The sequence below is a fragment of the Brachyhypopomus gauderio genome, chromosome 10, assembly GCF_052324685.1.
Source record: "Brachyhypopomus gauderio isolate BG-103 chromosome 10, BGAUD_0.2, whole genome shotgun sequence".
Classification (NCBI taxonomy): Eukaryota; Metazoa; Chordata; class Actinopteri; order Gymnotiformes; family Hypopomidae; genus Brachyhypopomus; species Brachyhypopomus gauderio.
The window spans coordinates 8,147,445-8,160,686 of NC_135220.1; the positions used below are offsets into that span (position 1 = coordinate 8,147,445).

The 13,242-nt window shown below is 39.6% G+C and overlaps 1 protein-coding gene across 2 annotated transcripts in view; it reads left to right on the top strand.

Moving 5' to 3' along the window:
- Window positions 1-1,043: 1,043 nt before the first annotated feature.
- Window positions 1,044-13,242, top strand: part of arl15b (ADP-ribosylation factor-like 15b) — an 81,960-nt gene continuing 69,761 nt past the window's right edge. For both annotated transcript variants that reach the window (XM_077019195.1, XM_077019196.1), the window contains exon 1: window positions 1,044-1,374. In XM_077019195.1, coding sequence (XP_076875310.1) covers window positions 1,363-1,374 — 12 coding nt within the window. In that variant the 5' untranslated portion in view covers window positions 1,044-1,362. The remainder of the gene's footprint in view (window positions 1,375-13,242) is intronic.

Sequence of the window (13,242 nt, forward strand, 5' to 3'; positions counted from 1 at the left end):
GGTCATAAGGAGTCTTCCAGATAAGACAATCTGCCACAGCAGATATACTTAGGTGCATTATGTGCATAACATTTTCTGAGGAACGGGCATTTTGACTGTTGATTTCTCTGCACAAAAAGACTAAAAGTGACAGACACAAAGCAGATAATTATTACAATATTAAACTAATGCACTGTTCATGTAATGGCTGTTATAAATAATGGCTGGTATGTTCACTCTAGGACTGCACAGTTCTGGACTGAACTGTGGTTCTGGTTCTGTAGTGTTGACATTTCTGGGGTCTTCTGGTGTCACTCCTCCTGTGTAGCTGTCACAGACCCAAAGCCTCATAGTACCACCAGCTGATGTCCTTCCACATTCTTTCTGTTTTTTTTCTTTGAAACATTGGTGTCTATTCCATCTCCTGGGGCTGCCACTGCTGATTTCTGCATCTTGTCCACTTTCACAACGTCTGGTTTGTTGTCTCCTTTTTTGAATAGCTGTTTGGATGTACTATAGCACCTTGTTCTCCATCACTCTCTGTGGTTCCTCCCATTTTGGACTTTTGGGGGTGTTCAGCTCCTTGGATATATGGTCCTGTCCTGCATGTGGTCGGTACATTTGCCAAATCCGTTTTAATTACACTTGTTTTAACTTTAACTTGTTTGACGTTGGGTAATTTTTAACATTTATTAAATTTATTATTTAATTTCGAGTACAATGAGGTTTATGTACCAGTAGATGTCGCCACAAAATGCAAAGATTTCTATTCGTTACATGTACTAACATACAAGCGAAGAAACAGCGCAGCCTTACAGCTATTCGCGATCATGGTCACGTGGATAGGCCAAAGATAGTTAAAAAACGAGAACATGCACTATAAAATTGTTATAAGATACTAATAAGGTTTTGTATCTCGCTGAATAGATTTTAATATGAATTATATATGTCTTAAAACAAACGTACGTTCTCGTAAAGTGTAAAAATGAAGTTTACTTCTGGTTTTTTGGATCCATAACCCTGAGCTCTCGTTAGAGGGTGATCTGTGGCGGGTCCGTCTGTTTTAATCTGGCGGCGCTTCTACAGTTCTAGTCCAACGCGGCCGAGTGTTTTGGCGGTCTATCTAGACCGGAACAATTCAGGTGTAGCAGTGTATGTAAATGTAGAAGATTACATTTCGCCGCTGGAATTACTACATTTGGACACCGGCGAGTTATCGGTCCCTCGTTCGCTGATTATTCTTGTATTAATAACGATGTCTGTCGGACTGGAGCCTGAGCCGTCAGGGCGGTTCTGAATGATTCACCTCACGCCAGCAGCTCATTTCATATTCTGATTCAAACAGGATTTCGCTTTTCTGAAGACAAGCAACTAAGGCATGACATGGATTATCTGGTAAAGTAACGCTACATTTCTCTAATTTTTCAAACGCACGTCCCTGGTTGAGGTGTGTAACCCGCTAGCTAACTCACACCCTCGGTTCACATTTCTGTTTACACCGTACTAGCGCGGTAGATGCATGTAACTCAGTAGGACAGAGCTAACAAACTAACCTAACTAACTGGCTGGTAATGAACATCGGTGTTAAAACAGTCATTATTTTGTTTAGTTGTCCATATCGGTATTGTATAGGTAATGGAGCCAAGGACATAGTTTAGTGATTAGTATTATCTGCGCTGACTACACAGTTGTGGTCCTCACGTTAGACAGGCTTACCAGATGGATTGTTAGTTAATTAGTTATTTAGGCACCATTCTGTTTAGAGTTCTATTTCTGTTTATCAGAAATGTTTTAAGTCTACTTTATACGAAGTAGATATTTTAGATGTTTTGAGTGTAATGAGTTTAATAAGTTAATGTACCTTCCTAATGACGATTAGCATTGCGTTAGTTGGCTAATTATGTTGCTTCATTAGTACTAAAGTAGTCTGAGCATAAAGTCCTCGTTGTCCTGAATAGTAAAGAGTACAGTAACAGTACCCAGTGAGTCAGTGATGTAGCTATGTCGACTATGTTGCTGTTTTTAATGTTATTGTGCATAGGCCAAGATAAGATGAAGCCGGTAATCACTTGTGCAGTTTTAAGGATAGTCTTAACAGTGTGTTTCTTAAATTGGACCTTGAGCTGTAAAAGTTCATTTGATGAGATACAGCTGCCTTTGATTCAGTAGCTGGTCATTTAGCAGAAACTCAAGTGATCTTTGCTGTTATACTAGTCCCATTTCCCTTAAAACTTTGCAGTGTTCTAAATTCTCTTAATTAAAAAAGGAATTGAAAGTACTGTTAATTTGCTACTTAAGTAACATCTTCGTGCTTTGGGGCTTATGTTGCTTTTGAAAGATGTGCTTCAAGAATACTTTTATGGTGTGATTTTTGTTTCAATAGTTCCACAAAAGCAAAAGTAAATCCAAGAGCAGAAAGTATATGTTATGAATGCAAAACAGAAAAATATATATCAAAAGTATATATTTTTTATATAATTGGTTATTTGAAACTTATTTTCGTTTGCATTTTGACAAGTTTTTGGTTCCATTGTTTTTGTTTTTTTGGATTTTCCCAGTAAGGTCTTTTGCTTCTGGAATCTCTCTTTGCTTCTGGTTCGTTTTTTGCTTCTGACTTTTGGAACACATTTCACGTGTGGGAGGGTCTTAGATGAAGGCGTTCCTCTGCAATCTCCATTGGTCACTGATTCCGGACTGACACAGGGCTCTGAGACCGCCTCTGGGACCAAGCCACGCCCACCCCACCAGCCTCCCAGCGTTTTCAAACGTGGCGGAACGCGGTGGTTCTGTTTCACAGTAGCATGTAAACTAAGTTTTACCATAAAAGTTTATACAAAGGTTATAATTAATTGGTAAATGGTCTGTAGATATTGCAAATGTACACTGTATAATAACTACATTAAGCATGGCAGTTAATATTTAGCACACTTCACCAGCGCGAGCTTTTTAAAATTTTAGTGAACTGGATGCAGGCATGAAAATCTGTCACCTTGCGGCGAAATTCGCCGTTTTTGAAGTATTTTGCGGTAAAACAAACTCTTATGAAAAATAGGTAGATAGTAAAATAAGAAACGAGATTTTTTTGTAGTTCTAAATGATGAACCCTGGTATTTTTTACACTCATTTTTGCCGCTGATGTTATTTATTGGTTCATTAAGATATAATGGTTTTGACTAAGCCATCTGGAACGGCGAAAGCGGCTCGCGTTTACGGATCTGGCTCCATATATTGACAAGACAGGTCAATATTTTTCAGCGCGACATTACCGTGAGAGAAGTCAACAGGGAAGAGCGTGTTTAAAGCTAGCCTTTAAATTATTATGTTGGCTTGCGAAGCAGCCAACATACTGTTCTCCCTATTCTTCTTTTTCTTATTATTATTCTATTCGACTTTTCGGTAACTTTCACAGGTCGCAGTTTTTGAGCTAGAACCTTGAAAACTGGCAGGTTCACAGATCTCATATGGAAGAAGTGTGCTTGTGCTTTTGGGACATATCGGACATACGGTGTCCTCAGGACAAGTCCTCAAAGTTGACTTTTTCCCATAGAGAATGAATGGCGGAATGTTCAGAACTGAACATTCCGTAAGGGAGATCCCCACAGGCTCACACAACACACGCACGGAACCTCTTCTCTCCCTCAGTCCCTGCAGCAGTATTAACTGTATAACTGAACAACAACTCAATTTTAACTAACCCACAACCAATTACCCCTCAACAGTAATTGCCCCATAACAGTAATTGCCCCACCACAAATAAATACCCCCTCAAAAATAAATAAATAAATAAATAAATAAACAACAAGCTTTTACCAGGAACTACACAATATTCTTAATACACATCAACAACAATAACCCCAACAGGTCAATAACCCCTCAATGTCAACTACCCCACAGCCAATTGCCCCTCAACAATAATTGCCCCACCACAGGTAAATACCCCCTCAACAAAACATTCCACATCTAAACGAGCTCTTCACAGGAACCACACAGAAATCTTAATACCCATCAACAACAATAACCCCAACAGGTCAATAACCCCTCAATGTCAACTACCCCAGAGCCAATTACCCCTCAGCAGTAATTGCCCCAAACAGCTAAATGCCCTCTTAACATTAACAAACCCATTAAACTAATAGCCTTCAACAATATCAAATACATCTGCATTAACTACCCCAATGGCAATAGCCCCTCAACAGTAATTGCCCCACCACAGGTAATTGCCCCTCAACAACAAATACAACATCTAAACAAGCTTTTAACAGGAACTACACAGAAATCTTTAAAGCTATCAACAACAATAACCCCAACAGGTCAATAACCCCTCAATGTCAACTACCCCACAGCCAATTACCCCTCAACAGTAATTGCCCCACCACAGGTAAATACCCCCTCAACAAAACATTCCACATCTACACAAGCTTTTGACAGGAACTACACAGTAATCTTAATACCCATCAACAACAATAACCCCAACAGGTCAATAACCCCTCAATATCAACTACCCCACAGCCAATTACCCCTCAGCAGTAATTGCCCCAAACAGCTATATTACCTATTAACTGCAACAACACCATTAAACGAATAGCCTTCAACAATATCAAATACATCTGCATTAACTACCCCAATGGCAATAGCCCCTCAACAGTAATTGCCCCACCACAGGTAATTGCCCCTCAACAACAAATACAACATCTAAACAAGCTTTTAACAGGAACTACACAGAAATCTTTAAAGCTATCAACAACAATAACCCCAACAGGTCAATAACCCCTCAATGTCAACTACCCCACAGCCAATTACCCCTCAACAGTAATTGCCCCACCACAGGTAAATACCCCCTCAACAAAACATTCCACATCTAAACAAGCTTTTAACAGGAACTACACAGTAATCTTAATACCCATCAACAACAATAACCCCAACAGGTCAATAACCCCTCAATATCAACTACCCCACAGCCAATTACCCCTCAGCAGTAATTGCCCCAAACAGCTATATTACCTATTAACCGCAACAACACCATTAAACTAATAGCCTTCAACAATAACAAATACATCTGCATTCACTACTCCAATGGCAATAGCCCCTCAACAGTAATTGCCCCACCACAGGTAAATACCCCCTCAACAAAACATTCCACATCTAAACAAGCTTTTAACAGGAGCTACACAGTAATCTTAATACCCATCAACAACAATAACCCCAACAGGTCAATAACCCCTCTATATCAATTACCCCAAAGCCAATTACCCCTCAGCAGTAATTGCCCCAAACAGCTATATTACCTGTTATCCGCAACAACACCATTAAACGAATAGCCTTCAACAATATCAAATACATCCGCATTAACTACCACAATGGCAATAGCCCCTCAACAGTAATTGCCCCACCACAGGTAATTTCCCCTCAACAACAGATACAACATCTAAACAAGCTTTTAACAGATACTACACAGTAATCTTAATAGCCATCAACAACAATAACCCCAACAGGTCAATAACCCCTCAATGTCAACTACACCACAGCCAATTACCCCTCAGCAGTAATTACCCCAAACACCTAAACTACTCCTTAACCGCAACATAATCTAACAATGATAACATTAAAACAACCTTTAACATTAGGCCATCAACATTCAAAACAGCGTTTCGACTGCTTTGCAAGCCAACATAAAGTTTGTTCACAAACTTTGCCTATCTAGTTTTTAATTTAATCGCTGCTGTAGCTTCTGTCACCGTTTTGCTACATTCACAATAGTAGCGACTAGTTACTCGCTCCTCCTGGATCATTCGCTAGCGTCCCCGCGGGTCTAAAGTGAGAAGGAAACTAATCCGCACTCTGCGTTTCAATGGACTACTCTTCTTACTCCCACCCCTCCAAGTTAAAATCTTTTTTTTATCTCTGAGTCGGACAGTGTCTGAATGTCATGTCTGACATGTATTATGTTTAGTATCTCTATGTTCAATGGTTCAATGAATATTGTTCACTTCTTAATAAAATATGGACAGCACAAGATGCATGTGATGTGTGTTTGTGTGTGGTACCTGCAGAACACTGAAAAACAGTGTGAGTGAACAAAGCTGGTTGTATATAGGGTGGCCACTTTTCAGTATTGCTTTAATTTTGGTATTTTTTACTATTATGGATTTTACTATATTTGGCATCACCTCTCGTACACCAGCTGCCCCCCACCCCCCGTCCGTCGCCATACCAGATATTGCAAATACTCATATTTCTTCCACACATCAATGTTCTCTCCATCCAGTTCACTAAAATTTTAAAAAGCTCGTGCTGGTGAGCATGCTTAATGTAGTTATTATACAGTGTACATTTGCAATATCTACAGACCATTTACCAATTAATTATAACCTTTGTATAAACTTTTATGGTAAAACTTAGTTTACATGCTACTGTGAAACAGAACCACCGCGTTCCGCCATGTTTGAAAACGCTGGGAGGCTGGTGGGGTGGGCGTGGCTTGGTCCCAGAGGCGGTCTCAGAGCCCTGTGTCAGTCCGGAATCAGTGACCAATGGAGATTGCAGAGGAACGCCTTCATCTAAGACCCTCCCACACGTGAAATGTGTTCCAAAAGTCAGAAGCAAAAAACGAACCAGAAGCAAAGAGAGATTCCAGAAGCAAAAGACCTTACTGGGAAAATCCAAAAAAACTAAAACAATGGAACCAAAAACTTGTCAAAATGCAAACAAAAATAAGTTTCAAATAACCAATTATATAAAAAATATATACTTTTGATATATATTTTTCTGTTTTGCATTCATAACATATACTTTCTGCTCTTGGATTTACTTTTGCTTTTGTGGAACTATTGAAACAAAAATCACACCATATACTTTCACTATAGGAGAGATGTATTTAAAATGCTTTATTTGATATTAAGGTTATGGGAAAAGTATGACCACTGTTTGGGAAGCAGCAGAATGTGGATTAAAAACACGATCAATAATTGTGATATAAATATGTTCACATAGGCTACATTGAAACTTAACTTTTTTTCCATGAGTGAAAAAGGACTTTGTTGATGATTGTTGTCTTTAAAAATTATAATAACCTAACCTATATATATAACCTGTATATAACTAAGCAGTTACCTACTTTGGCATGTCAGATAACATTTATAAAGAAAATTAAATATCTGATTGTCTGTGTTGGTGCACTGTGAGTGGATGGAAAGAGAGAACTCGTGTCATTCAGTGTGGTCCCAGTGTGAATTTCCTTCCCAGTCAAATCCAGGGAGCCTTTGTGTTATGTTTTCTCAGAGGACAGTGTTTCCTTCACATTCAGTCTGCTGCATGTTTGTATGCTTTTGTTCTGTGTTCATACCCTTCCATGCCTGCTATTGGTTGTTAGTCACTATCGGGGGACGCCACTCAAATGTACACTGTGTATGTTTCCCTGTAGCTCTGTCACTCAGGTCTGACTTTTCATGAAGCGGCAGTGGTGCTGTTTTAGCAGTTTCTAACTGTGCCCTAGAAGAACAGTTTAATCAAAATCATATTATGCTCCTTTGGTCTCCTTTAATACCATTATGCATGAAATTACTCAGTCAGTACACTTCTGTTTCCATTCCATTCTGTTATTATGTTTAAATATTGTATTGTTTTAAAGAATAATAAGAATTCAAAAAAGAAGAAAGAAGCAAAATATGTGATCAGGCATGTACTTGCATTGTAACTGCATGAAAAAGAAATGTTAAAATTTAAATGTGATTTATTTTCCTTTAAATCCCAGCTAGGTATTGCTGGAACAACACCCCAACACATACACACACACACTAGTGATTACTAGGGGGTAGGGCTGGGTATTGATTCAAATTCCAAGAATTGATCCGATTCCGATTCTAAAGATTAAGAATCGATTTAATCCGATTTAATCGATTCGATCCGATTCGATCCAATTCGACCCAATTCGGGGTTTAGTGTTATTAAAAATGTATTTGAGCTGTTTCCTGACTGTGTACAGAAGCAACATGTTAAAACTAGTATTATATCGATATTAATCAGCAAATAGTTACTGGTAGTTGGTAGTTACTGATGGCTGGAAGACTGGTGAAAAGGGTCATCATAAATCTACCTTCAAGAAAGGTAATCCAGGACAATAAACAGAGGATATCTTTGAGGTGTCTATATCTGCAACATTGGGCTCCTACTGGGACACTAACCAGTGCATTATTATTATGATTGAAATAATGAAGAATTCACCCAAAAGCTGTTGCTACCAAATGCATTTTTATTTTAAAAGTGCTCACACTTAATAAACTGAAAGTATAAAATGTAAACGTGTATTTTTCTTTAAAGTGAGAATATAAGAACAGAACTCTCACGTTACGGTCCCCGATGTGTTAACATCGTCTGCGTCTAATCGTCTACGTCGGTGTATCTCCGCGGGTGCGTCTTGTGATAGTCCTCACCTGTGGCTCGTCTCGTAATCATGTGGGGTTGATGTGGTTTGTCTATTTAATTTGCGCTCGTGCAGCGTCCTGTGCTCGTCATTGTTTGAGTCACACATGTTCTATGTAAACGTGTTTTATGTGCGCTGTCTGCGCTTCAGTAAATGTAATAAACGTAACGATTTGGAAAGTCTCGTCCATCGCCTTGCGCCCAACGTTACAAGAACATTTTAAACTTTTTTAAAACTGTAAAAACACTGGGTAAACGGTCAGTGACACGGACTAACTGTAAATAGTCACTGACACTGGATAAACTGTCCTTCTGTTTTTAGATTTCCGATTTGACTATCGTCGTTACCGGCACTGTCCGACACCAAGTCGTTTTACAGTTAGTTAGACCGAGCACGCCTGCGTGAATTCAGTGACGAGGCAGGGGTAAAAGTTCACTAAAAAATCGATCTTTGGACGTACGAATCGATAATCAGATCATCATATGCGAATCGATTCTGAATCCGAAAATTGATTTTTTCAACACAGGCCTACTATGGGGCTGTGGTGCACACATGCCCAGAGCGGTGGGCAGCCCTAGCCCACTGTCCGGGGAGCAGTTGGGGTTAGGTGCCTTGCTCAAGGGCACTTCAGTCACCTCAGGCCTGGGAATCGAACCCACGACCCTCCGTTTATACATTAGCTATGCAACGGCTCTCCACTTAACATGCTAGCTACTTTAAAACCTGGGCAGCTCAAGCACTAGAACAAAATACAAGGAGCTGTACCGCTATGTTGCCTTGTCTGGACTGTTCAGTGGTTTTCTGAAACAACAGTGGTTTTCTGAGTGATTCCTTACTATTTTGTTCTTTTAGTCATCTCCTTCTTAACAAAGTCACATTTGAAGACGGAATTAAGCTGTTTTTTTGTGTAATTTATTTAATGTCTGCTGAACAGAGTGAGCAGAAGAGGAGAGGAAGGAAGTGCAAATGATTTTCATAGAGCAAAGAGCAGTCTTCTTGCTCCACGATCACTTTATTGAGGTAATGCCTGATCTTTTTATTGAGATGAGTTTGCTCAGACTTCGTGAATTGAACCTGTTGTCAGTCTTGCTTTCTGGAAATATGATATGATTGTATTTCTTAGCCTAAACAGAGTCATTAGCAAACCTGGGCTCTCTCCACTGGCACACGGCTGGCCAGGATGTCCGTTCACCTTTTGTCTTCCACATTTTTTCGCCAAAATGTGTTGCAATACCAATATCCTCATCTTTTGAGATCATAATCCTTTCTAAGAGGGATAACCTAAATTCCACCACTTACTAATATTTTAAAGCAAAATAATAATTAGTCAGCCAGAAGGATTAGTCATCTGAGAACCCAAGATATGATGGAGTTCAAGGAAGCCTGTGTTCTGGGCCTGTGTCCACATTCTTTTCCATCATAAGTGATGGTCTTTGAAATAAATTTTCAGACAAATGATTGCATGTCACATGCGCTTAGGCTGTGGCCTAGGCTTCGTGGGATCCAGTGTGGTCTTGTAGAAGCATGCTTGGTCATGTTACAGAGGGCAAACAGAGATTGCTGTGATTGGTGGGAGAAAGTCCCCTCCCCTCCCAGGTATTTCTGCAGCAGGGACAGATTTGAGAGTGAGGTGGGCTAACTGTCCACAATGTTGTGGAGATCAGGGCACTGTGTTCACACTGTTGTGAAGGTCAATGCAGTGTGCTACGTTCACACTGTTGTGAAGATCTGTGCACTGTGTGCTACGTTCTTGAGCATTGTTTTAATCTTTTACCATGGTAATATTTGGTCAACACATGACCAATCCCCTTGTCTCCCACTGATAAATCAACACACCACTCCCTCAAACAAAAACAGTCCTCTTCTGTTTTTACTGTAGTCAGTCTTTGTGTTTCTCTGTACAGCTGTGTGACTGAGGTGGACTGGGGTGGTCCACTTTAGGGTGGTAGCTGGTGTTCAGAGCTGCACACGAGTTGGAGGGTTTGAAGGTTCTGCTTGAGTGCTCTGTAGTGTAACGAGTCATTATTGCCCTGTCTGATCTGCTCACAGCGCTAATGGCGTGTTAAAGCCCAGTTATCAGTCTAATCTCCATAATGGACTCCTTGCTCCAAGGTATCTGGACTATGTGGTTTTCGATCTTTATTCAGTAGAGAGAAACTCACTTTTGGTTCAGAAATCAACAGAATTAAATATGCGATTTTAAGAACTCTTCCAGACATTTCTGTGTTCTTGGCTGAGGTAGATCACCCTAACGTTTAAGAATTGTTATTCTACAGTGTTAATTATTATATAGTATATAATTATTATATAGTTTTATAGTAGGTTCTATATATGAAGAGTTTGGTTCCAAAACGCGATAAACGCCATTAAAAAAAAAATGAGTTAGAGCCGGAATCAGAATGGTATGTGACCACTCTTGAAAAGCCAATATTCAATTTTTATCAAAACGCCACATCCGCCGTGTAATACTGCCCTACTTTCTCTCTTTCTTTCCAAGATGCAACAAACGCCACTCCTGATTTCTCGCAGAACGCCACATCTCCACTCATCCAATCACAGCGCACCACCACATATGGAAACATCATAGAAACATCGACCTGTTGAGCCGCTCGGCATTTCTTGTAGCCTACTTTGTTAAAATATATCTCGTTTTTCACTCTCAAAATACGCGAAAATGAACGGTTTTGATAGTATAGAGGAGCCTGTTTGTATAGCAGTTATACTATTTATGTTAATAGTTATACCATTTTACTATTTATGTCTGTAACGGGTGCGAGGGAGCCGAGGATGCAAAGACTGTGCGTTCAAAGGCTACGTTTATTGAGCTTGACGCTGGACACACTCACGGCGTCTTGAAACAGCTGTCAATCACACTGAACAGTAAACGCTCACGGCGCATCATAAAACCAGTAGAATACACTAAACAGTACACGCTCACGGCGTGCTGACACGGTATAACACACACAACGAATGTCACGTTAAAGACGAGCACTAAACGATACAAACACACACTATACACGTAGCCTAACAAGCACCGCGTGAAACACATTAGTCTTAACGAGACAAGTGAACACACACACACACACACACACACACACACACACACACACACACACACACACACACACACCAACGGACGTACATGTAAAGACACGGACAACATTAACACACGCTCGAAGGGAGGGGTTCGGGGCTGTAGCGTGACAATGTCTTGTTCGTTAATGAAATGTTTTGAAATTTGTGTTTTCAGGCCCAATGGTAACTATTATATTAAGATGTACAATTTACAGTTATTTGTTATTCTATTTTGCACATTTTCAGTAAAAAAATGTTCTATTGATGCCAAAGGATATACAAGACATTTTGAAAAAAACATGGCATGGATTTATTGCGTTTTGTGAAAAAATGAATTGTTTTTTTTAAATAAATCTTTAAATATTAAAATCTTGATTTGATTTGTTTGTGTTTTTTTAACCTTAGTATGGTATTTGAAAGTTTAAAACAGAAAACAGTGGTTTTCAGCCTACCACGTTCTTGCTAAAGAAAACACATTTTTACTCAAATTGATCAAAATGGATTTATAGCGATTTGGAACCAAACTCTTCATATATTCTATATATATTCTGCTGTTAAACAGAAGTGTTGAATAGTCCGCCAGCACAGGGTAGCCTAAATCACAAAAATTTGAAGGTGCTTTTCTGGGCCCCAAGACTTGCAGAACCAAAGGCCCAAACCCCGACTAGGATTGCTCTGGTAAACAAAACTTTTATCCTGGACTTTTTCAGTGCTCAAAGTCTGGATTTTTTCTGTGTGACAGAGACTTGGATTGCGACTGGCTGTAATTATTTTAATTCACCGCGGATGTCTGGATGAGGTGGAGGGACGGCGACTGTGTACAATAAAGATTTGAAATGTAGACAGTACACAATGCCATACTCATTACAGTTTTGAAGCGAATATATATGAGGTGGGTCACACTGACCCGGTGCTGTGCGCGGTCATTTAACGACCCCTTAAATACAACAAGGACTTCGTGAATGACTGACTTTTCCGAGTTCCTGGCTGGATATATGCCGAACTACGATCATGTCCTTATTGTCGGGGATTTTAACATACATGTGTGCTGTCCTGATAAGCCACTGGTAACGGATTTAAATATAATACAGTGGGTGTCTGCCACACATGAACATGGACATACTTTAGATATGGTTATCTCCTATGGTCTGTCTGTGTTAAACCTAGGGGTGGGTATCACCACTGATTTCCCAGTTCGATTCAATTCCGATTCACAAGGTCCCGATTCAATTTGATTTTCGATTCGATCCGATTCAATATTGATTCTTGTAGGGAAATTTCAGTTACAATAAAAAGTGTAGTTTGAACATGAAATGTTGTAATGATACAAGGAACACCAAACTTTATTAAAATGTATTAAGATATTAGTGTTTATATTGTGAACAACTTTTTTTATATCAATTAATGCACACACTTCCACATAGCTCCTTTACCAGAAAAGGCAGGGTACCCGCGGGTCCTTAAAAAGTCTTAAAATGTCTTAAATTTAGTTTTCCATATTCAAGGCCTAAAAATGTCTTAAAATGTCTGGAATTTTATGAGGGGAGGCATTAAATTATTATAGGTGTGTAATGTTCAGTTGTTCTGGCGCGATGTGAACTTTGCCGAATCTAGCGCTAATGCAGAAAATAACCGCTCCAGGGTCCTAGTGCTAGATTTCTAGCGTTGGAATATACGGCCTCAACAACGTCAACAATTTTCGTTCTCAAAACGAGCTCTTGCTCAGCTCTGTCGGAGTTTTAACCCATTCACTGCTGCTCAGTTCTCTA